The sequence below is a fragment of the Meleagris gallopavo genome, chromosome 4 (assembly GCF_905368555.1).
Source record: "Meleagris gallopavo chromosome 4, MGAL_WU_HG_1.1, whole genome shotgun sequence".
NCBI classification, from domain to species: domain Eukaryota; kingdom Metazoa; phylum Chordata; class Aves; order Galliformes; family Phasianidae; genus Meleagris; species Meleagris gallopavo.
The window spans coordinates 20,113,715-20,139,693 of record NC_139407.1 but is presented as its reverse complement, the minus strand read 5'-3'; the positions used below and the strand labels follow the sequence as shown (position 1 = coordinate 20,139,693).

At 39.1% G+C, this 25,979-nt stretch overlaps 1 protein-coding gene across 10 annotated transcripts in view; it reads left to right on the top strand.

Annotated features, from left to right (window-relative positions):
- Positions 1 to 25,979, top strand: part of TENM3 (teneurin transmembrane protein 3) — a 399,330-nt gene that overhangs the window by 364,026 nt on the left and 9,325 nt on the right. For all 10 annotated transcript variants that reach the window (XM_085222460.1, XM_085222461.1, XM_085222459.1 and 7 more), the window contains 6 exons: positions 690 to 922; positions 1,397 to 1,551; positions 2,395 to 3,269; positions 18,970 to 19,145; positions 19,709 to 19,944; positions 24,709 to 25,005. In XM_085222460.1, coding sequence (XP_085078586.1) covers positions 690 to 922; positions 1,397 to 1,551; positions 2,395 to 3,269; positions 18,970 to 19,145; positions 19,709 to 19,944; positions 24,709 to 25,005 — 1,972 coding nt within the window. The remainder of the gene's footprint in view (positions 1 to 689; positions 923 to 1,396; positions 1,552 to 2,394; positions 3,270 to 18,969; positions 19,146 to 19,708; positions 19,945 to 24,708; positions 25,006 to 25,979) is intronic.

The window sequence follows — 25,979 nt, the reverse complement described above, 5'->3', positions numbered from 1 at the left end:
ACGTGTATGGCTATTTGAAATACAGCTCTGTGTTAAAGAGAACAGAAAAGCTGCGCTCAGTGTTCTGGTGGAAAAGATGACATTTCCTAATGTGTTAAATCATGCGTATCACGTCTCTGAAGGCAGTGGATTAAACAAATACTTATGAAGGATGTGTTATCTTTCGCCTGTGAACTAATAATACGAACTCTGCCTTATCTGTTTATGAATTATATAAACCATGCACCCCAGCAGCCTTATATAAATTATAATAAAATAGATAAGTTGATAAGAGCACAAAGTGCACACTAGGGTTGGGGTCATGCTGCAAAGTTTGAAACTGACTCATGGTTTTAAGCACGCAGAAATCTGGGGAGTTTTAAGGCTCCACTGCCTGGACGCGGCCTGTTGTGGCAATGGGAGCTGTCTCTAATTGCAGAGCGCAGGACGGTCCTCTGAGCATCACAGACAGAATTGAATTTCTGTCCCAAAATGATGAGGAGGGTAGGCTGGACTGCCTTGACACAGGGATGAAAGGAGAAAGGAGCCGAGAAAGGCTTTGGGCCATGACCTGTGCTGAGTAAGCCCAGAGAGCCAGCGTGGCTTTTAACTATTTATAGTACACTGCATATGAACCGAGGCCTTTTCTTCCTGGTGTGACATCAAAGCAATTAATTACAGCACATGCAATGTGTAATTCCTTTTTACAGCAACAACCCAGCTCACAGATACTACCTCGCTACTGACCCTGTGACAGGAGATTTGTACGTTTCCGACACAAACACACGCAGGATCTACCGGCCCAGGTCACTCGCGGGTGCCAAAGACCTGACGAAGAACGCTGAGGTGGTCGGAGGCACAGGGGAGCAGTGCCTACCCTTTGATGAAGCACGGTGTGGTGATGGGGGCAAGGCGGTTGAGGCGACTCTCATGAGCCCTAAAGGTAAATAGGAAGGACATGATCATGCTTAATGCAGCAGCTGATTAAAAAATGTGGTTTTGAATAATTTCTTCCAATGGGAAACACTGCTGAGGAGAGGTGCCAGAGAGCCAGGTTGATTTTATAGTCAATATTTGTCTTTTATGATTACTGAATGTTTTGAAATACTCATTTAGATGATGTGTTTGGCAAACAGTGGTAAAGTTTTAAAATCAGTATTGCATGTGGTGCCACTTAGCAGGTTTTCCAGGTTACTTTACGTGCTCTCCAATGAACAGCAAGCGCAGTCAGCACTGTAGATTTCATTCTGAACATTGCTTTGTTACACAGAGTGAGTTTATGAGTTGGTTTACTACCCATTGCCTAAGAACATCTTTTCTGCCCCAAGTTTTCACTCCGTACATCTCACTTATGCCCTTAGTTACTGATATTTTAACAGCTAGTACAATAAACTAAGTTTTATTCTCTTCACTGAAGGAATAGCAATTGACAAGAATGGGTTAATATACTTTGTTGATGGGACCATGATCAGAAAAGTGGATCAAAATGGAATAATATCCACGTTGCTTGGCTCCAATGACCTGACCTCAGCACGACCTCTGACCTGTGATACCAGCATGCACATCAGCCAGGTAAGTGGAAACTCATTTGGAGAGCTGAACTGGGGCTGCAGGTGCAAATGCAGCTTTCTTTGACCTTAAAATAAAACTGGGTGGAATATATAACAACTATTTGAGAGCAGAATTTGTGGAGAAAGAAACCTGTTCCAAGGGCATGAGTCGCAGAGAGTTCTCTTAGCTATAAATGCTGCTGTATTCAATTTTTCTGCCCATAAAGTTCAGTTTAGTTTAGAACAGCAAAACCATCAGCAGGAAGCATTAAGTCTAGTAGTAAATACTGGAAGAATGGCAGATAAGTTACAACTCTACTGTCACATCGATGCTTTCTGAATTACTAGCATCCTTAGCCCACTGGAGTGAATGAGACAATATATACAATAGAGTATTGGGGTTTTTTTTGTCTCAACAAGTTTATGGAGGTAAGAAGGGATGTCACTAGTGCTGTGTTTAAAAATGGAGCACAGTACCGTGTTTCAGACTGGAAGGCAGTAAGTTATGTTTGCTATGCAAGAATGAAAAATGAGTGCTGCCTATGAAGACTAGACTTTGATATCTATCTCTATTTTTATTTATGCGCTGCTGATACAGAAAAGTGTAACATTTATTGGAGGGGAAATTTGACCTGTGTTACAGTTCCAACACTGCCGTTCTTTCAATGAAATAGGTATCCTGACATCTTCCCTTTGCTCCCTTGAAAATCTTTCATTTGCTGCATAAATTTTTATATAAGAATTCTCATCTGCATTGCTTACAGCAAATGAAAAATATCTTCACAGTATTATCTTAAGCTGAAGGTGAATTTGTTTCATTTCATCCGCACTGGTTAACTGTAATGAACCACTTCTCTCTGTTAAGGTTCGTCTGGAATGGCCGACAGATTTAGCCATCAACCCAATGGATAACTCCATTTACGTTCTGGACAACAACGTCGTTTTGCAGATCACTGAAAACCGCCAGGTGCGCATTGCTGCGGGGAGGCCCATGCACTGCCAGGTTCCCGGAGTGGAGTACACGGTGGGCAAGCACGCGGTGCAGACCACGCTGGAGTCAGCAACTGCCATTGCTGTGTCTTACAGTGGGGTACTGTACATTACAGAAACGGACGAGAAAAAGATTAACAGGATAAGGCAGGTTACGACCGATGGAGAGATCTCATTAGTTGCTGGAATACCTTCAGAGTGTGACTGCAAAAACGATGTCAACTGTGACTGTTACCAGAGTGGAGATGGCTATGCTAAAGATGCCAAACTTAATGCCCCCTCCTCCTTAGCTGTGTCTCCAGACGGCACGCTGTACATTGCTGATCTGGGAAACATTCGGATCCGGGCTGTGTCAAAGAACAGACCCTTACTGAATTCAATGAATTTTTATGAAGTTGCTTCTCCAACCGATCAAGAGCTTTATATCTTCGATGTCAATGGTACTCACCAGTACACTGTGAGTTTAGTCACCGGAGACTATCTGTACAATTTTAGCTACAGTAATGACAATGATATTACCTCAGTCACGGACAGCAATGGGAACACTCTGCGTATCAGACGGGATCCCAACCGGATGCCGGTGAGAGTGGTCTCCCCCGATAACCAAGTCATCTGGCTGACGATAGGCACGAATGGGTGTTTGAAAAGCATGACTGCACAAGGACAGGAGCTTGTTTTATTTACCTACCACGGCAACAGTGGGCTTCTGGCAACTAAAAGCGATGAAACGGGATGGACCACTTTTTTTGAGTAAGTACATAAAATAAAGCTCCACGCTTTATAGTTCTATTGAGCTCTACAGAACCACTGCAATACTGCTGGGGACTGGTGAGGTAACTGTAACGATAATGCTTGGTAACAAAATGCACAGGGAGACGCTTTCAGTTTCCCAGCCTGTCTACATCTGTCTTAGTCTAAGGACTGGGTCTGCATAATTTTAAATTCATTATCTCCAATTTCAGTTTTATACATTAGAATAATTGTGAGACAACATCTCACTCTTGTCAACAAAGCTGTAATTCAGACAACCATGATTCTGTAGATTTGCATCAAGAACTAAATTTCCATCCCTTTAGCTCATTAGATTGACACCGTTCTGCAGCAAATACTGACAAGAAATCTGCTTTACTGCCGAATATTTTTTTTCTTCCATTTTCTTAAAGCAGCAGCACGCCTTGTGGTCTTTTACCCAGAAAAAAAACTGGGTGTGGGCTTTTATTTTTGAAGTTGTGAAAGGTTGTGTTTCATTGAGCGGCAAATATCTGAGAAATGTGAGCCCTGGGGGAAGTGTCATGCCTGTAGGAAAAAAGGAGGACACGGAGACCAACAGCAGTGTGTGATACGCGCATGCAAACGTAACAGTGAGAGATGCTAGATTTGTAATTTTACCAGCCTTGGAAAAATCTCTTACATTAAATGTTTTACCCCATGTGACAGTCATTAAGACACACCAACGCCTGTTTGCAACAGTCAGGTTAACAAAAAATTTTACAGAATCCTTAGATGTATCGAAAGAGGAAGGTTGTGACAATGTATGAAGTGGTAGAACCTTACAGCTCAGATACTGGCATTATAGGCAGCTTCATCCTCAAATGAATTGGACTACCAACTAATACACCCAACAGAACAAAAATACAGCTTAAAATGCAATTTATTTCAGAAAAGACAGATATAAAATTAACCTTTTTCAGTCATCTGTCAATTGGAAAATACACGTATACTTAAGTCACCTGAAAGACAGATGCTAAGGTTGGATAAAAATGTGCCTATGAAGAGTTAGTATGATAAGTAAAAGTGTTCAAGGGTCCTCCATTGAAGTACTTGGGATTACAAAGGACATCATGAAAATCCTTTTTTTTTTTTTTTTTTTTCCTTCTTCTATCTTTTAGATGAAATGCAGTAGCAACTGCTGCCAAGGTCAGGGCCAAAAAAAAAAGCTTTCAATTCAACATGCATGATAAAGAAAATAAAGTGCTGGTGTCAGGCAGTGGCAGCAAAGCCAAACATCTGTGTTCTGAGATAACTTCACATTTCTGTCAGTGTGCATTTGACTGAGGCAGTGTGCGGGAAGGCTCTGAGCACCTGTACCTACTTTCCAACCTTTACATGTGCCCATCAGAGACATGAGAGCTGCAGGTGTTGCTTCACTGCATATTGTGTCCTGAAGTGGAGACACGGCTAGAAATGCTGATCCCTACCAGAGACAGCAGGTGGAATGGCATCGCTGCCAGTTTTAAGGTATTCTTGCAGTAATCTGTAAATTGGCAGGGCTTGGAGAGTGGGCACATTACCAAAGCATTAGAAGCATTAGCTCACGCCTGTAATATTTAATGGTGCATTTGTGCATCGCTGCACATTTTTTTAGGTCCTGGCAGGAGGACACAGAAGCACAGCGAGGATACACAGGAATGAGAAGCTGTTCAATGGGGAGGGCACATGTTCTGTCCTGCAAGTTACCTGTGCCCTATACGCTCAGAGACCAAAGCACAGCTTTGGATGGGCTGTGAATAGTCCTCCATTTCCACAGAGTACACCAAGTGTTTCACTGTGACACACAGAAACCACCTGTTTCCAGTATGTGAGTTGGGAAAGGCAGGCGGTTTGGGGACAGTGAAGTCCCCTACTGAAATTAAGGCATCTGTTGAGTACAGCAGGCACTTCAGATCATGCTGGTGTGCATACTGGATAATTGAGGAGCCAGAGTTCTAATCAGGGCAGTAATTTCTCACCATGAGTGTGTGGTTTTTGTGTGCCTACTATAGTGCACTGCTGATGGCCCCTGAATGTACCTTAATGGCATCAGCAAGATTGCAAAAGGGGTAGATTTTATGTTCACTAGTAAATGTTTTATAGGTCTGTATTTTTCATCACAGGAAGAACTTAGGGTACTGCATGTCAAGAAATACAGTTATTTACTGCGTCTCTAAGCAGCCGTCTTTCGTATCTGATCTGCTTTCATTTAGACTTCCTCGTCGGTGTTGGGTCTGTCCAGCTGGCTTATGCAGAGCCCAAAGGGCAGACCATTCCCCTCAGAAAGTATTGGTATCATTTCATTGGTATCATTTCAGCTGTTGCTTATGTCCTTCCTATATACCTCAGACCAGAGTCTCACTGGAAGACTCAAGCCAAAATAATTACGGTGAGAGGTAAGCAGTTCCACTCACCCCAAATCTGAGGTTGTGTGAGGCTTTTGCAGAAGTAAAGATACTCATCTCCTCCCCGTATCTATGGCAAATTAAAATTCTGTTTAATTGCAACAAGGAAGATTCAGATTAGACACTTGGAGAAACTTGTTGGTGAAGGCAGAGGAGCCCTGGGGCAGACAGAAGTGACCCCTTACCCTGTGCAGGCTGTCCTTAAGAGCAATTAGACATCTTTGAGAACTAACTTAGGAAGAACAGATCCTGCCTTGGGGTAGGGGCTGCATCATCTGACCTCTCAAGGTCCCTTGCAGTCATGTTTTCTGTGATGCTCCATACAAGTTAATACCAAAAATAAAAAATTGTGCTGATTATGTAAAGCTACAGGGAATAAGTGGGGAAAAAAAAAAGCACCGAGTTATTTTTCTTGCCAGAGCAGCATTCTTGAAAACATCCATCAGGCATCGCAGCTGCTTTTTTGCTTTTTGGGTTGTTGTTGTTTTTTTTGTTGGTTTTTTTTTTGACATAAAATCCCCATACACTAAATTTATGTCTGTGTACTTCCCTTTTGAAGAAAAAGCAGATATAAACAAGCCCATTCTGACATCTCTTATTCTAGGATCAACAAACGTTGTTTTGACTTTGCTTTTCAGTGCTGATGATTTGTAATAGTAAATCTGACTTCGGCGGCCCTTCCAGAGCCTTCTGCAACCACTGCCAACATGGAAACTAGGCTTATTGCATCAGGGCTTGCATTGGGGTGACACAGTGCACTTGTGTGCATGCATCTCAGTCCCAGCTTTTGCATATTCATGTTGGTAGGCAGCGTGGGCTAAAACGTATGCAGCTGAACAATTCTCTGCTGAATAAAATGAACTCCTGGTAAAACAGTAAGGTTTCCCTAGGATGCCTGGCTAGAAATAAGAAATTAGGAGAAGAAATCTTTCTGATCTTCTTATTCTATTTTAGTAACAGCAAAATATTTCAGTTTCACTGCTGGATACATTTTCTTTTAATATAGGAATTTATGTATTTTATATATTTTATTCACTCTATATTGTTACTCGGCTTCTCAAAATGTTTTGAGGAGGCAACAAAGTTTATATTCCGTGGTGAATTTAGACTTTCTTCCAACTCAGAGGCAAAACTTCTCAACTGTCAGAACATGGAATAGAGGTGGCATTTTTCAGTTCTCACTGTGGCTTGGCTGTTTCACCATTTGGCGGTCCTGCACCAGTTTGAATGGCAAAAGGTACAGCGGAGTAAGTTACTGCATTTCGTGTGATAAAAAAATCTAGTTTTTAGAGCCAATCCAGTAACAGTTTTGCCAACTCCTCTCTTGTGCAAATGTGTTGTACAACTGCAGCATGGATTCAGCCGAGTTCTTACTGATGTAGGAGCAGATTTAAGACAACTCTTTTATTTTTTTTTAGAACAACTTCTCGGTGAAAAGAAAGAATCTTGGAAGAAAAACACTCCATCCCAAAAATTGGCAATCACTTCCCTGGCACATATTAAAACATCTTTTCGTGATTTTCTGTTAGGGTTTCTTTCTCCCCCCACAGACGAAGTCACACTAATATCAGATCCAAAAGAATTTTTTTTTTTATCTGGACACTAAATAATGTAGGTTTTATTTTATTTAGTCTCCACTTTGCCTAAGGGAAGGACTGACACAATGGCAATCTTTCTATTTCTATTTTATGTGCTCTTTTAAATGAAAATTGCAAGCACTTGTAATCAGAAGTGAATAACCAAAGGGCCCTGCGGTGCCCCTACAAGGAGGCAAACCCACAGCCTGCACTCCTGGTCTCCTCAAATGCCCCGCTGTGCCAGCTCTGGCCAGCCAGGCTTTCAGTTCAGCTGAAAATGCTTTAAAACCCCACTACTAACAGAGTGGTTGGTGATGCTTAAGAGGGCAAATTATTCCAGAACAAGGATGTTAGACGGAAGTCTGCATTGTCGAGGCTGTGGTGTTTGTCTACCCGGTGTGCCTGGCCCTCAGGTGTCTCCCCACTAGGATGGTTTGGGACGGATCAAGATGACTGGAGCCATGGGGCATCTGCAGGCTGCACTGTGCAGAGGTGAGCCGACTGAACAGTCCCAGAGACAATAGATGCTACAGTTCCAGGCATTTGCATTTTTTTCTGACTTGTGCCTGGTGCCTCCATTTCCCTGGAAGGTGCAGACTGTATGGGATCGCCTTCGGCTTTCTCTCACCCCTGTAGTTAATCTGAGATAACTCTGTTCCCTATACGGTGCGTTATTTCCAGTAGCTGCTGATCATTATCTCTTTCCTGTGTTCTCCCCCATTCACATCACTCTCCTTCTGGGAGCGATGTCAGCAGGCAATAAATATCTGATCCACACTAAGACGCCTCCTCCTCTTCCCTGCAATTTCACTCCCTTTCATCCATGTCTGTTTTTGCCTCCCTAGCCCTTCCTGTCCTACTAGGTTTCCAGATGTCCCTACTTTGTATCTTGCTCCTTCCCATGTCTCCTGTCATTTCTCTAAGGCGTTTGGCTTCCCTGCCTCCCCCTTTCCCAGAGGTGCTTTTCTTCTCAATCCCCTCCTGTAACTCTTGACAGTCCATCCAATCCTTCCCCGGGCGCTTCATGCCCTGAGCTCATTTGTCTTCTCATTCTTATCCTCCCTCTCTCGCTCAATTCTTGTCTCCAAGGGAATGCAACAGAAATCAAAGAGAGTGACATTAGCAAGCAGAGCTCTTACAAGTTTACTTTGCTCCCACAGTTAAATTAATGAGCTTTCCAGCCATTCTGGAAAGGTGATGAAATTGTGCAGAATGTGAAATTATCCTTACAATAATTTAACAGAGAGAATTGCAGGTGAAATCTATTTCCAGTGCATGCTGCAGAGCATCATGCTTTACATATTATGCTTTTATTAACAATGCATTCAGTGCTGTGGTTTCCTTAAAACTTTGTGATTCAGAGTAAGACACTGCCTCTGGCGTGGACTTGTTTAGTTTCTCCACGTACCAGACATATCATCTGTAACTGTCTGCATCAGGCAACAGGGAGCTGATGATATTTTGCAGTTTTTCTCTTGCTTCATCTTAATGGATTTCTTGTGGAGTCTGATTTGGAAATACTGAGATTTGGCCTGTAAAAAATCTAAAGAACTTCTACTGGGAGATTTAATTTAGAGAAAAGCAAATATTTAATCTTGATCAGATACAAATTATCTTCCAGTTAGTGTCAAATCAGTTGCTGCTTTATTGTATATTAGGATGTTTGCAATTCACTTTGCAATTTTAGCATTTGTGTGTGATTTCCTTTCAATTTGTGGGTGTTCATTTGTTTCTATTTGTGTTCATTTTTCTATCACATTTGTGTTTCAGTACTTTGAGTATCTAAAAAATGACTAATGTCTTTTTCTCTTGCAATTTTTGGGCTTTCATTCAAATTTGGTTTTGTTTTCTTACGAATACCAGGACTTTGTACAAAAATTGCAATTTTTTCCTTTTTTTCATCTACTCTAAGGAGTATTCTCTGAGTGTCTTTAGATTCATAGTACTCTTTAGATACTGTTCTCTCTTTTACCATCAACAGCCTTCTGTACCTTTTGCTTTTACTGTTGCAGCTTCTCACTTCCTCTGTCTACAGTGTAGTGGCTATGAAGTAATTAACCATATTCTTAAATTAGATTAGTTTGTTCGCATGATTTTCAAATTCCTGCACTGACTTGTAGCATTCTCGTGAGCCCCTGCGTGCAAACCATGTCTTACAAGTAAGCGTGGTATCTCTAGTCATTCAATATTATATTTACTCGAGCAACTTAATGCCTATTCTCTTCATTCTTAATACTTACTTAAGTTTTTTGGGGGGGATATTTTTTATATCCAGTCCTTGTGAACATGCTTCTTTATCCACGCTGCCTATCCAAATCCAGTGTGCATTATGCATATTTCCCTCTTAAAGTACATCTCAGGGACTGTCTGGTTCTCTGTTTATCAAAACTTGGTTTCTCTTCCTCTCAACATGGCACAAATTGAAACTCCTGTTGGCAAAACCTTCTCCCTTTCTTACACAGAGCCATGGATACAAACCTGTACAAAAAGCCATTAGCATTTCCCTCTATTCAAACCAGCTAAATATTCCCTCTGTCCAAGAGAATTTATCAAGAATATGTAGCTAATGCATTCAATTTTTGTGTGGTCACAGCAAGTTGAAGAACATCACATGTTGTAAACCTTCCCTTAGTTACATCGATGACACAGACACATAAGTATCGTTCATGCAGCATGCAATTTCTGAGATCTCAGTGACAGTTGTGCTTCCTGTCCGTACTCACCATACTACTTCTTTAGATAAAACTGTTAAGTAGCTTTTCTAATTTCTAACTTACATGTCCTTTTGATGAGAATAGGTGTCATGGTCTCACAATTTCCTAATGTGTAACATAACTCAGTTCCACAGTAAATTTCGTAATTCCAATGCAGTATGCTGTTATATAGTACAGTGGGGCTATGCTGTCAGTGTTGCACACCACGTTGCTGCTTCAGACTCATCCTACTAAATAATGAAGTAGACTTTGAAAATCATCTATACCATCTTATGTCAATGTAAAATTTTTCATTGAACTTGTCCCCTAATTGTTCTGATATCAATAGCAGAACTGTTTTACCCTTTTGTTGATTCTTGAATGTTTGCTATTCCTTGTCCTTAAAACTAGGCTAAGTAATAAAAGCAGAACTGAGAAAACCACTGAATAGGTAATACAATCAAAATAGCAACCCTGAGGAGACATATCAACATTATTACATCTTACATGTATGAGGAAGAGCGGAGAGCTTTGATTTCTGCCAAGAAAATTCAGCGTATGATGTCTCTGTGGTTTTGGAAAGCACTTAGAAGAATAATTCAGCAAAAAAAAAAAAAAAAAACCAACAGTATTGTTCTTATTAATGACATAATGCCCTGCACTGTCAATCCAATCGACTCTGATTACACTTCTGAAAGTATCCATGTTGCTTCTGGCTTTATCAGGAATATAATACCGTTTGTTCAGTTATCCTCATGCTAATATTCTTGTCCCATGTTTGCTTTCTATGTCAAATAAAAGTCAGTGAGGCTACAGCCGAGCTCCCCATCTATCCCCTATGCTTACTTCACTGGAAGTCAGTGCACTGAGTGGTGAAAGGCAGTTGCAGACCTCCTGTCAACAGCACTTTTCAGTCAGGCTGTATTCGAGTCCTCTTGTTCAAGCCTCATCTTACACTGTTTCTTTCCCCAGACGCTGCTTCTTTAATGCAAAGCACCATTCCCCTGAAATACCTATCTCTGAGGGAAGTCATTTTGGATTAGGTTGTAAAGATGGTCAGTCTTACTAAGGATTTGGTCGGCCATTATGCTCTGTTGTTTCGGTCTTTGTCCATTTTTTCTAATTCCTCTATGCTTTGCATCCATCTCCCTTTCACATTTCTCCTTCATGGGTCTCCTGCAGGAAAAGAGAGAGCGATTTTTTAGGCTTTTTTAGCCTGTTTTTCAAAGGAGGCTGTATTTCCAAAGTCATAAGGCTTATACTTGTCAGTAATCAGTGCTGAATTTATTAATACAAATTTAACATTTATTAACTTGAATTAACTCTAATTCAATAGTAGTCTAATGAAGTTGCTACAGTTTACATGGAAACTGGTAATTTAGGTAGAAGGGCATGTCCTCAGTGAGGCCACACTGACGAGCTTCTCTGGGAGTTCTTGAAAGTCCTACCCAATTTCCTCCAAGGATGGGGCAGTCTGTCACTTCTGAAGTCTGCACGGGATGGGTCTGACTCATACACCCAAGGAACTGGAGTGCTATTCAAAATGAAGCATAGAATCTGCACCTAGCAGTATTTTTTTACTATCTAGACATTCTGCTGTCGTAAAAAAAAATACATACCTGTATAATTTTGATTTCCTTTTGCTAAATATTCAAACGTAATGTAACTTTTTAAGTTCCTTATGTGCAAGTTGGTTATTGTGGCTCTGTAAAAACACTGATAATTTTTACCGTAAAAGAGGAGGGAAAAGGCAGCAGTGTAACTTATTTGTAAAGAAAATGTCTGACTGAGGAGACCTTCCTCTTTTTGCATGGAAGGCCTCAGCTCTGATACTGTAAGCAGACCTTAGAGCAAGGGCCAATCTGTCATACAAAGTACATACACACCAACTTTTCTTCTGTTTGACAGGCTATATTCCAGTATTTATATCAGCAGGGTGCACTGTTTATCTGTGCGGTGATAGATGGCGTAGGGAAGAGGGGAGGAAGCAGCCTCAGGGAGCCCTGAGATCAAAGCTGCCATGCACAGGGAGCTGCTGAAGGGTGGGTGCTCACCCCGCACACTTGGCAAAAACGTGAGTCCAGACCCTGTGGGCTGATGGGGGGTGAGTTCCCATTAGAGGGAAGTGGAAAGGCAAGGGATGAGGGTTGAGGTCTTACAGATAAAAGCTCGGCTGTGGGTCTGTGGCCGCCTGCCTGCTATAATGTAGTCTTATCCCCATACAAACAATCCCGATACTATTGACCTTGTATCAGCTGCACTCCATTCAAAAATGTCAGAATTGTTCAAAAGGGGCTGAGGAGCAACCACAACCTCAGGAGCTGCTCTATCCCCAGTGATGCTTCTGAGTTCAGTCACAGCACCTGTGGCCAGCTGCTCCCAGTGCACCCCTTCCCCCTCAGCATACACCAGTCATTCTGTCTGCTTCTCAGAATGCCAGGAGCCCTCACGCAACCTATTTATCCAGCCTCTTCTGTGTGTAAGTATTGTGTCAGAAATGAGATGGGAGTCCTTCAAAGGATATAAATGGCAGGTGTTTATCACAGCAAACAGGGCATCAGTATCAGAAGACTGCAACATCGCACAGTCTCATGTAAGTTCCAAGTAAAAAGGCTTGGCATTCTTCTGGTAAAAAAGTAAAGATAAAGTCATGATAAACTCATGTATTGCTTCATTCAATTCATTCTGGGGGAACTGCAAAACACTGTTCCCCCAGAACACCCATCTGGAAGTCATTTTGGATTAGGCTGTCTGAGTGGTCAGTCCTAGGGAAGTGCAGGGGAATTCATGTTCGTTCTCATTGTTGTGTGATCAAGTAGAAAACGAGCATCTTAATCTGGAGGGGAGCGAGCTATGGGGGGGGAAGGTGTTGGTTCTTTGCTTGGAGCTCCTTTCCAACATTTTCTGCAGTGATTGTGGTTTTAGAGTGTGCTTGTTGTTTTGCAGATGATTTACAGCTGTCAAGAATGGCCTACTTAGATGAATTCTTTGCATGTCTAGTATACTGAATGCTTGTTTACAGAAAAGACTGAGAATTTTAAAGTTATGACAAAATAGAAACAAAAAAGCCTCAAATGCTGCAGTAATTATGGGAGAAGGTGAAAAGAAAAATTGCCAATCACTTTCAAGCTCAGGAAATTTCTTCATTAAACATGGGCTGAAGCATTCATCATGACCAGCTTGCTAAGATAAAAGACCATCACCTGAATTATGTAACAAACAGTTGGATCAGACTATCGCAGATGAAACTGGGATGAAGACCGGGAAGTAGCAGTGAGATAAAGGGACAGGAGAAGGTGACCATCTGCTCAAATTTAGGTTTGAACTTTCTGACACCTTGTTGATATAGAGAGGACAGAGAATTTTAGCTGATATTTAACAGACTTTCAGTGCCTTTCCAGCCTCTGTATGTTATGAGTTTGTATTTTCTGCCCAAATTTCATTTTAAAATCAAGTTGTAACAGACAAGTTCCTATCCAGAGTTGGATTTCAGGCTGCATTTTACTTTAGGTCCTTCAGAGCACCACTCCAAGACCTATTTTCTGTTATTTCTATTTAGCTATATTTTGTTTGAGATCAGCTCCATCTCACTTCTCCTGTGCTTGAGATGGGATATGGAGAAGGTTGAGGAGGGGAGGGTGAGAGGAAAGGAGGGGTTGGGAGGCAAGATAAAGGAGGATGTTTTTCACATACTTACAGCTCTGTAAGATTGGTAAGAATACTGATTTTTTTTTTTTTCTTGTGCTTAACAACTTTCTAAGCAAGAACAAAGGAAAAATGCCATAGTGTCAGACAATAGTTTTTAAAAAATCAAGCTGCTTGTCATAACTTATAAGCCTACGTACATACATCAAATTGTCATTTCTGACATATTTGTTCCCTTCTTGCTATGTTTAAAAAAAAAAAAGGAATGTTAGAAAGACATACAACTATCCCATTGTTTATTGTTCCATTGGAAAAAAAAAATCTACCTAATACTTACTTAAAAGTAAGTTATAGTTTAATATTTTGAGTTACCTGCTACATTTATACTGTGAGTTAACAAGTAAGCTGTTATACCTTTTAAGGTCAAATACACATTGTGCAAATAAAGGAATCTGGACATACTGTACTTCAATTAATATTATTTTTAGGAAGGCAGATTATAAATGAGTAGTTGTGGATCCACTGATGTATGTATATCAATAAGTCTATAAATTTAAAAAAAAAGGCAAAATTGTTTGTTTATCCATGCATGTGTAGATTATTTTCAGTTTGTTCATTCTTAGCAGGATTATTCAGTCACTCTTCAGATAAATAAAAAGCAAATATGCATATCAAAATTGGGAAAGCAACTCAGAAATGAAGCGAAGGGGAAAAATTATAATGTTATAATGTTAAAGGTAAGGGTCTTTGCCTCTCTTCTGACAGCCCACGTAATGGTTAAAGATGGTTAGAACAGAGTTGTAAGTTGTTGTGTTCAGTTTTTAAGCAGTGAAGGACAGGAGACTTCCAGTCCAGTGATGAAACGATAGAGAAAAGAATGACATACAGACTGTGTTTTTGTTCCCTCTTGATCAGTTAGGATGACCATTTTGTCACTGGTTTAGCAAGGCAGTGATAACCAATCCAAATGACAGGGTGGCTTCTTTTTTCTGCTGTTTTCAAACTGTGAACTAACTTTTTGGAGGGACAACATTTGAAGTATGTTCTGAGAGGCTAGATACAACTGAAAGAAGGTATTTGCAAAATGAGAAACGTTATTTTACAGTCCTTATTCTAAATGTGAACTTAATGGCCTCAACAAGCTCAATGAGACATTTCATTGCCAGGTTAGAGTAGATATTCAGTATGCATCAACACAGTGATTATACACCTAAACAAACCCCACAGCACGCTGCTCTGTGGAAAGTGAACTTTAAACTTCCTGTGTTCACCCACCAGTAAGCAGCAAGTTGATATTAAAGGCTTCCTACAAACATCTTGAAACAAGTAGGGTAATGTTCTGTGAAATTTCTAACCACTCTTGGTAATTCAAGATGCACAAAGGAAATGCTTGACGTATGCTGAGTGAGTGTGTAACAGTACTTTTCATTCCACCGTCAAAATTATACTTGTCTGCATTATGAAATGCATTCATGCCTCATTTCTCTAATACTGTATCCCAACTGTCTAATTCATAACCAGCCTTTAAAGAAATACATGATATACATTTGCACTGTATATCTTGTTATCTGAAATGTGCAGAAACCAGCAAGCCTTGCTCTTAAACCTGGCTTGTTTACAACAACAGAAAAAAAAATTATTTTGTTACAGGAATACGCTGCAGAGGTCTCTGGAAAAAACAGCATCAGTCATAACTTAGCTATTGGCTTTAGCAGCAAACTTTACTATACACCTCATTTCTGTAGTTCTCTATTTTATGTTGAAGTAACTTCCAATATAGAACATTAATAATGCTCTGCAAGTTGGGGTCGAGCTAAATGTGCTCCAAACTAAGAGGCACCTCACATGAAAAACAGGACAGAAATAAAGAAAGTAGGACATTTCCATCTGTGACAAGGATTACCAGGAAGTTATCACTGCAAAATGAAAAGTGTCCTACATAGACTAGAACAGAAAAATGGTTTAGGACAGAATGTAATTAAAACTAAAGGAGATGAACAATGAAAGAGAGACCTCCAGCAGGTAAAGAGCAAGAGGTCAAGAATCTGGGAAGCTGATAATCATTATCTCTGCGAATTTGTCACTGCAGAAGAGGAAAACTAGCCAGCAGTGGCAGTTCATCCTAAGGAAGGAAACAAATTTGATCTAAAGGGAAATTCAGCAAGAGGTGATGGCCCTGTCCTTACTTCTGTCTTCTGAAGTTACTGGCCGGACAAGGAGATCATTGAGTTAATGAGTGAAATAGGGTTTGTAGGATTAAAACACGAGGTAATGCCCAGTATGCAATTTCTGGTTTAGGTTCCTGAAAAGCTGATGTGCTACCTTCCCTTGAGGAATGTAAGAGGTTGGTTGAATGGCTTTGCCATGGAGCCTCTCACAGAAGACAGGTCAGAGGGCTCAGCAGTAACAGCCTGGGCTGTTTGGATGAAAAGATCAAAGTGTCTGTGAAATGCCAAATATAGGTGCTTGCCCTATAGACTTTGTCTCATTCCTTTTAGGGTAATTCCAATTTACAATACTAGACAGATAAAAGAAATCTCTTGGTCTAAAACTGACAAACTTGGATGAATAAATTGACCTTGGCAGCCGAACGCAAGGATATTTGGATGTAATAAGAAAAATGGCATAGGAATGCCCAAAGGTATGAGTGATGTTGTTATGCTGAGCATTGATAAGGCTTTCATTGTGAGCAAAAAGATATCAAGTATAAAAGTAAGTTTAGTATTCAATATGCTGTGAACGGGATGAAGGGCACATATTACAATCCATCACAAAATGGAGTACATAGTAAGTTGTAAAAAGACCTATTGCCTTTTTTCTGTTCCTGGCTATAAAAGTATGAGAAATTCTGTTCTTATTACCTTTCACCTCTCATTCATGTTTTTTTTCCTGCACTTGGATGCCTGGATCAAGCAATCACAACTGTTAAGATTCTTTCCACTTTCAGGACTTGTTTTTAAGAACATGAATGAGTAGCATGAGTTTTTGTTATCTTTGAATTCTCCCTCTCTGCAATAATATTAGCTGCTTATCTGAGACTTGTGATGTGGTTTTATGTATTTATGAGAGAAGAGACCAGTTCAGGATCTATACACATAAAGTAAAAAAAATAATGTGGAAGCAGGAATGCATAAAACAAGAATGGCAATGTTCAGTGCTGCGTGCTGTAGTGAAGCCACACAGTACTGAAAGCTACTGATGGCATATTGTTTTCCAATGCAAGTGCTGTACTGAGAAATATAACTTCTCATAAATATTGTGATTCAAAGGGTGAAAAGTTCTCACAGAAAAATCTTACCTTTTATGGCTTTAGGAAGCATTGTTCAAAACGAAAACTGGCACTTGTCTCCTGGAATCAAAGGATGCAAGTAGTTCCCAACAAGATAACTTGATACTATTTTCAGGCATTCCTCTGTAAAGTGGAAAACAGAAAAGGACACTAATTGGAGAATGTATATTCCCCTGTGAGTTAAAGAGGGAAGCTGTGTATGAAAAGAAAATAAATGTATGGAACCAAAGGTCATTAATGGGTTTGCAGTCAAATTTATGCTCAAGGAATGTTGGTATGTTTGTTTCAGTTTCTCGCATAAATGCAGTATCTTGGCTTGCCAAGTCTTGTACGTGAAAGAGCGCCAAAATGAGGGATAGAAACACCCTGGAAAAAAGGAAAAAAAAAAAAAAAAGAAAAAAAAACAACTTGAAATATACTTAACTTCAAGAAACAAGTTTTCCCACTTGATTTCCCTGGCTTGCAAAAGGGTTTCTGATTTTCAAACATTCTTTTCTTTTCCCTGTTGCTAAGTGAAAGTCTCTCATAAACAAAGGAAATCAACTGTGTTAAAAGGATGAAAATGACTGTGTGCAAAAAGCTGTCATCTACAGAGTAAGCAAACTGTAAAAAAAAAAAATTTCTTAACCTAATCCTTTCAGTTACAGCAATCCGTGCAGTGCTCATGATATTCAGAGAAAGTAAGCGCACTTTGGGTTAAAGCCATTTGGAATTAATTCTCCCAATTTAAAAATGAGTTTCTGTAGCCTCAGTGATACGCTTGGAGTTTTGGGGATTTTTTTGAGGGGTTTCTCTTTCCAAGGGAGCAATTTTGATAATAATTCTGTATGAAGTTCCTAGCACATGTTGTGGATCTGCAGGCTTGTGTTATAGGGACTTTGGGAGACTAAAGCTTCCTTTAGCTTCCTCCTACATAGTTTGGTATGGATGGGCAGCAACAGACAGCAAATAGGTCTTAGGTGGGCCGAATCACCCTTTAGATGTTTTTCTCTGTTGCAGATACAGAGTGTCTATACTTGTGAACTGGGAGCCTCAGTAGAACACCTAATCTGATGAATCTAGGCTGTCATACTGGAAGAGCTAATCTCAAAGGCAGTTGTGTGACCTGAAGCTTACACAATGCCTCGCCTCTGAACTCTAAGACTGCAATGGGTTTGAGCATGCTCTTGGTCTGGTGTTTGAAAAATCTGATGGAAGTATGCCATCGTACTTACTTGAATGTCAGAAAGTGCTGTATTTCTGATGGGATCACTTCCTTTGTCTTGTTTTTTGCAAACACAGAGCTGTGCGTATCTTATCTGTGGTATTAATAGCTGGAGTATACCTAACAAACACAGCACATGAAAAGATATGCTTTAGAAGTCCTAAGTCTATTTCAGTAACAAGCATTGTATCTACCTATTCATACATAAATGACTATATAGCTATTAATTTAAAGAAATGTCAGCAAAGACAGAAAACGCATCTCCTGCATGGCTTGTGCCACAGTTCTCAAGCTATCCACAGGAAGCTAACGAGTTGCATATGATATGATTTCCAACTACAAACAGCTTAAGTAAGTAGAATAAATATTACCCAAGATCCTTTCTCTGAATAATACAAAGGATGTTAAGTGCTCAGGAACGGGAGTGCAAGTGCTCTGCCTAATCACTGAATATGAAAGGCCAAAGGAAAAGTCTGTTAAAATATCCTTTTTATGAACGCTTCTGAGGATTCCTACAATAACAGCAAAAATCTATTCTGGTCTTCAGGAGTGAGTGCAGAATGATACAGAATTTAGCACTAACTAATACGCTCCCTTTGAAATGGTGTGTCAGTTGTGCAGCGGGATCTGGTCACACTTCAAAGAATAATATGTGGAGCTGAGGATCCATCTGTTTGCTCTTTCTGTCACTACTGAGGCTCCTCTATGTTAAACAGTCTTTTCACTGCTTCAAAGCATGCTTGAAGGCTTTGCTGTGCCTATCTCATGCACAAAAAGTAAACGTGCCTTAGCAAAATTGAGTAGCTGGTATTTTGATTCATCTTACTTATAAATGAAAACAATTTGTTCCATGCCATGTATCACTTAGGAACTTTTTTTTTTTTAAGCTACGATAGTGAGGGCCGTCTGACAAATGTTACATTCCCAACTGGAGTTGTCACTAACCTTCATGGGGAAATGGAAAGAGCTATTACAGTGGACATCGAATCATCCAGCAGAGAGGAGGATGTCAGCATCACTTCCAACTTATCATCAATTGATTCTTTCTACACCATGGTTCAAGGTACTGTATACAAAGGATTTCTCAGATACTGACCTGAAACCTGCTTTCTTGTAGTACAAGCAGCTCAAATCAGAAGCTTTAGAGGCCTAATGTTTGGAGGAGGAGGTGATACATGAAAAGATCTGTTCAGGGAAGGAAGGAGGTACAATGAAAGTGTAATGAAATGTTTCCTAACCAAATAACTTAAGTGAGATATGGGCTTTAAAATAGTACATGAGATTCCAGCAGCCACATCCTAGCAAAAGTCAGTAGTCACAGCAGGCACAGGATGAGGCAAAAAATGTCTAATGAAGCAGTAGATAATACATTTTGTGCCTTACTCCAGAGGTGGGATTTTTCTTAAGTGTTTAAGTGAATTTGAAGGTACGTCCCAAAGGCATTTGTGTTTTCCTGTGATACATGCGTATATGGTATTGATATTGTCATCTCTCTCATCCTTGGGTTTTATTTCCAGTGTGTCTGTAGGTAAAGATGTATACAATGTCTAAGGAGTGCAGGACAAAGAAAGACTTAACATATGTGTGTTTCTGTTTGTTTGTTTTGGTTTTCTTTTGCATTTTCAGATCAGTTAAGAAACAGCTACCAGATTGGCTATGATGGCTCACTTAGAATCCTGTATGCCAGTGGCCTGGATTCTCACTATCAGACGGAGCCGCATGTCTTGGCTGGCACTGCCAATCCAACAGTGGCAAAGAGAAACATGACTCTGCCAGGGGAGAATGGGCAGAACCTGGTGGAGTGGCGATTTCGGAAGGAGCAAGCCCAGGGAAAAGTCAACGTATTTGGTCGAAAGCTTAGGGTAAGCATGTAAACAGGCATGGGTGGGGTCTACTGCATTCTCACTTACTGAAAGATAAACAGGTTCTTGTAGATATTGCCGTCCAACAGCCGTAGAGTATTTTCTATAGGTAAGCTTAGTGTTGATCTGAAAGTTGTTTCTTTTATTACTTTGTGTCTTCTTCCTTATTACTGTTTTCTGTAAAATCTACACTGGCTTTAGCCTGCAATGCCTTGAAAAGAATAAGGATAAAAAGATGATTTTTAGGTTTGCCTTCACTTTTTATTTCTAGCACTGAACTCACATACCTGATTTTAAATTGTTTTAAATTATTGTACTATAAGCCAGCATGGGCCTAGAGTTTTCTTTCTTTGCAATTTTTAATAAAAATTGTACTAATACTTATTTCTGGTAGAGAGAGTTCAACTGCGTGACTGTGTATGACATATTCCTCTAACATATGTCTTTACCATTTTGTTGGCATTTCTTCTTCCTATATAGTGAGTGAAATGTAAGTAGGAAGCAAACTGATTTATGACAGTCATTTGGTAAAGACAACATAGATTAAGCATTTAAAATAGAATTGCCAGGAAACCATTTCAAGACTACATTGGAGGTCTGACATATTAAGACTGAACTCAGTTGTTTAAAATAAGGCCTAAAGAGTATATCAGGTAAAGGTAATTAATTTCAAACCACTTGACTTCTAAGATAGTAACATGCTACTTTTAAATTTAAAATTTTTGTATTTTCTTTGGGAAGGAGAGAATGCTGTCATGCATCTTACATTTCTACTACTTGCCCTGTAAGAATAATTGATTTTTCTCCAGGAAGGAAGGATGATTAGATACAACAGCTGCTGCTTAAGAACAACATACTTGTATCTAGCTATGGTACCAGGAAGAGCAAAAGGAATCCATGCTTATGAAGCTCATCCTTACAGTTCTGGTTCATAGTTGTTTCATTACATAACAAGGTGATAGAGTAAATCTGCCAATTCATTCCTGAAGGAAGCCTACGAAAAAATAAAATAACAATATTGATTATATTTGGTTTTTGCACTTAAACAAATCTCCATGAGTCCAGTTCTAAAAAGTAAAGCAAAATTCATTCAAATACTAAGGAAGTTAAAGAAATGTCAAGGGAAACTCTCATTTGAAAGAGTTGAAAGAAGAAAGAGCAAAGAGGTGGGAAAGATCTAACCTAAGAGGGAGGAAGTGAAAGATCATAAATTAGTATAAAATATAGTAATTAAAAATGTATATACAAATGGAAGAAGTAGAGCAAGCAAAGAGCGTTGGCTAATAATTGATCTACCAAAAAAAAAGGAAGATTTTTTAAAAGTAATTTACATTGGAAGAAACTATAGAAAGGTTGCTCGGGGGGGAAGGGAGGCGGAAGAAGGGTGTAGGAAAACAGAAAAAGATACCAGGATCAGAAAGAATACAAATAACTCACAAAGTTCATCATTTCCATCTGCAGATACAGCGGTAACGTTTTCCTGCAAAGAAAACAAATGTAAACAAAAAATAATGAAAATATGTAAATGTACTCATATATATACTCATATATATATATGCAGTATATAACATCATGGAGTACGCTCTGTGGTATTCTCTTGGGTTTCTGTTTTGTATGTATTATATCCACTACTAATAGTCTTTTATTTTAAAAATACATATATATCATTTTTTTCCCCATCCCTTAACTAACAATTCTCTGTCAATCTAACTTTTGTTCACATTTGTTCCATGAGTGTTGTTGCAGAGGTCTTTGGCACAGGTGCTGGCACTCTTCCTCATGGTAGGGCTTTTTTAGGGCATTTGTGCTGAGGCCAGCATGATCTTCACTCTCAAGTGTCTTAAAGAAAGGAGCTGGTATGAGCTCTGTCTCAAGAGGTGTGCATAGAGAGTACACGTAACATCCAACAGAGAGCTCACAAGAAGGGTTTTAGCACTACCTTCAGAAAATTTACAAGTTCCAAGCCTTGAAGAGGTCTCCAGATTTCAAATAATCTCTTTAATCTCCCTGCAAAGCACGACAATATACCCATAGTCCTCATGGGGAAATCACTGTCTGATTTCACGCTTCTCACTGAAGCACTAGAAGTAAAGCCAGGAGTGAAAGCAGAACAGGGTAGGTGGACACTGTAATTAGTAAAAGAGTAGAACACAATGTAGGTGGTGTCAAGAGACTTGGTTTTGTGTCAGTAAGTGTTTATTCATTGAAAAATTCCTAATTTACTCCTTATATCATAATGAAGCCCAGAATTATCAAATATATTTAGAATGCACTTGTCTTAGACACAACACAAACATTCTTAAGTTTTACTGTAGAAGCATTTTGGTAGCCAAGCTATTGTTAAAAATGCTTCAGTTGAAGGCAGGACTTCAACTGACATACATTATTCTAGTCCCATATTACCCAATGAAAGAAACTGTGTCACCAAACCTGCAACTCATATCACCAGATTATGCAAGCACAGCCAGTTTCACCAAACACTCAAGTCTGAATGCAAGAGCTCGGTCAGCAGATTTTGGAAGCATGAATCTGGCTATAGAAAGAGGCATTTCCTTTCCTCTTGTATTCTGTCCTTACACAGACCAGACAGATGGAAAGTGAGAATCAAGGGATGTTATTATCCCATTTAGCAGATAAGGCAGTGAGACAGCTAGATTAAGTACTTTGCTGTAATTTACACCGGAAGGATGTGCTTAGCCAAGAAATTATCCGCAATTGCTTGGACATCTGCCTTAACCATAAAACCACCCGTCCCTCTTTGCCTGTTCAGAAATCAGAAGTGCCTCTTCTCACTTCAGCATCTAAGCCTGAGAGGCCGACAAGAAAATTATTAAAAATCATAATTAAATGTAAAACAAGGAAGGGAAAGAAAGGAAAGAAAAATATCAGAGAAACAAAATGGGCAGAGAGAGGGAGAGATGACTGCAGGCATGCATGGAGAGAGGCTGAGAAGAAAAGCTAGAGATAGATAGACATGATTTAAGTACAAATTTAGGCAAATTATCATATATAAGTGTTGAAATATTTAAACAAAAAATAGCTGAAAGATATTAAAAAACAATTAACTTTCAGAATCAGTCTTCTAGCATTAATTTTTCACGGCGTATTTAAATATTTGACAGTTAATGTAATCCACAAAGCAGGAATTCTGCATCTTAGCAGATTTTTTGTGTTCTTTTCTTAGTTTTGCATGAAAATATGCTTTTTTTTCTGAAGTACTAATTGTGCAATGGTTGTCATGCTAGTGATTTCATATTAAAAATGAGCACATCAATATATATGATGTAGATAAGACTGATAAATAGGCAGACAGGTATAAGCAAAACTGAGTATTCAGAGGAGGTTTTTTCATGTTTGTCTATAACCCATCTCCAGCACTGTAATATCTTTTATGCTAATAATAAAAAACCCAATTTATATTGGTCCTTCCTTTGGAAATGTATCAGCCTCTGGGTAAAGAACCAAAATCCATGGTATATGGATTTTTTACTGTTCAGGCCTAAAAATGCAAAAAAAAACCTCCAGCCATTTCTTTGGTCTAGTATCTATTTTCTTCTTCTTTGCTAAATGTTATTTAGCCATCTTTCTTCACCTCTTTAATATGTATGCATGAAGTAATTGAATAGGAATTCTTAAAAATTCTCAGTACATATAGTTATGTCTATTTGTCCTCTACTTCTCGTATGTTAGCAAGATGCAGCATTAAAAAGTCTTAGTTATCAGTGTTTCAGCCTTATCTGGAATAACTTTAAAAGGGCAAAGCAGATACAGAAAAGGTTTGCAGATGAACAAAGAAACCTAGAGGTCTGTTAGAGAGCACTAAAAAGCAGTTAAGAGAGGATGAGCAGAGAATTGCAAAGGTGCCAATATGGGAAAAGAAAAGCAGACATTTTCATTTCACGCATACAAAAAATGAGAGTTGCTTCAGTGAAACTGAAAGTTAACGTAAGTTAAGATGCTGAAACAGCAGGGACAGATTCTAAGGTAAACGTGGTATATATAACTCACTATCCACTATTATAGCTTACAGGTACTGATAAAACAGTTTTCAACATAAATATACCTATTTCAGATTCAAATTTGTAAGTGTTTTTCAGTGGTTCTGTAGTCTTCCAGTCATGTATGGCTTTATCTGGTCAGTTAACTGGGCAAAGGACAGAATCCTCTACTGAGCATTTTGGTCTTACAGTACGTTGAGTCAGTGGATGCTATACTGTTTAATTTCCATCTGATCTAAAAGGGGCATGTCTATGTTCTAAAAGCTGTTTGTCATAACTTGAAAATTAAATGTGCTTTTGAAGATTTTAATTTTGTATTTACTCTTTTGATAAATACCTGCTGTGGAAGATTGGTATTCAGTTCTTAGAGTATGTTTGTTATGAACTTGACCAGCAATTGCTGGGAATATGACTGAAAAGTTTGCTAGCTAAAATTTGGACTACTCGCAAAAGAAGCAACTTGTTCTCCAAAATGGCACTGTTTATTGCAGAAGCTTTCAGTGTGTATCTTTCCGTATTTTCTTAACATTGACTAAGTGTCAATAAAAAACCACAAATTACACCAGGTTCCTTCACGGAATAGACCTATTTAAAATAGATGCTAATGTAGTGCGTCACATTTATATTAAGAAGTTGCTAAAATAATTTATATACACAGCAAGTCAATCACTGGAAATGGCACTTCTTAAATAATTGCTAGCATTTCCTGGAAATAATAGGTACAGATTTACGTGATTTATTGTGTCCTTTTGTTTGTTTTAAAAAGGTTAATGGCAGAAACCTCCTTTCAGTTGACTTTGATCGAACCACAAAGACAGAAAAGATCTACGACGACCACCGTAAATTCCTGCTGAGGATTGCCTATGACACGTCAGGGCACCCAACCCTGTGGCTACCAAGCAGCAAGCTGATGGCTGTCAATGTTACCTATTCATCCACAGGGCAAATAGGCAGCATACAGCGAGGGACGACTAGTGAAAAAATAGAGTATGATGGACAGGGAAGGATTGTGTCTAGAGTGTTTGCTGATGGGAAAACTTGGAGTTACACATATTTGGAGAAGGTAAAGAACACTTGAGGTTTTAAAAATGCTTTGATTTTGCTAAAATAATACAGCATCTGACTGCTTTGTGCAGTCCAAAAAGATGTAGCAGAAGCATATTTGGATTATTCTAAGTATCAACATGTGCTTCCTATGGGAATGTTTTATAAAATAGATATGCAGCCTTGCTTTAGGTGCCTGTTAAGAATTGATGACTTTTAAAATCATTTAGGCCTAGACTAACAAGCAGCATCTACATTTACCTTTTATCTTAACTGTTAAAATAAGGTACAGGAATTAGATCTCTGCAATGTAAGTCAGTTGAAAATCATCAATTTGTAAATTCTTCACTGTTGTTTTTTTTTTTTTCCACTATCAAGAAAAGCTCTTGTTTCTAGCTAGTTAAAGCTGTCAGTTACACTTGCTCTTTCTTGTAGCACAGAAAAATACAACAGGCAAAAATCAGGAATCTTGCTTGTATATATAACAACATCTGAATGATAAGTTCTTCCTCTAGAAACAGCTGTGAAAATCTCCCTTCTGAGATCTCATGCCTGCTGTGCAAAAACAGAATCCATTTGTTTGTGGGATTTAAATGTATTTCTATTGAATCTGTTGCTCAGCAAACACTGTTTACTAGACATTACAGACATAATTTAATCAAGACCTATGATACATAATAGCCACACATCAGAAAAATGTCAGAATAATCCCGGGTGGCTCCTTCTGATATAAATAATCAAACAATTGTTTTGCCTATGTCTTAAACACTTACGGAACAAGAACACAGTATTCAGAGATCCCAGGCTGTTCAAATTCTTCAAAATCATCTCTAATCGCAGGGAAGAAATTGTATCTCCCATATGTTCTCCTCGTGAGTTAATGGCTCTAAGACAGTTTTACTTCTTCCCATATTAAACATGACTTATCTGAATCCATTGACAATCTGCTGTTTAGCTGTGAGTGCTTGATAAAAGTGATACAGTCATAACAAG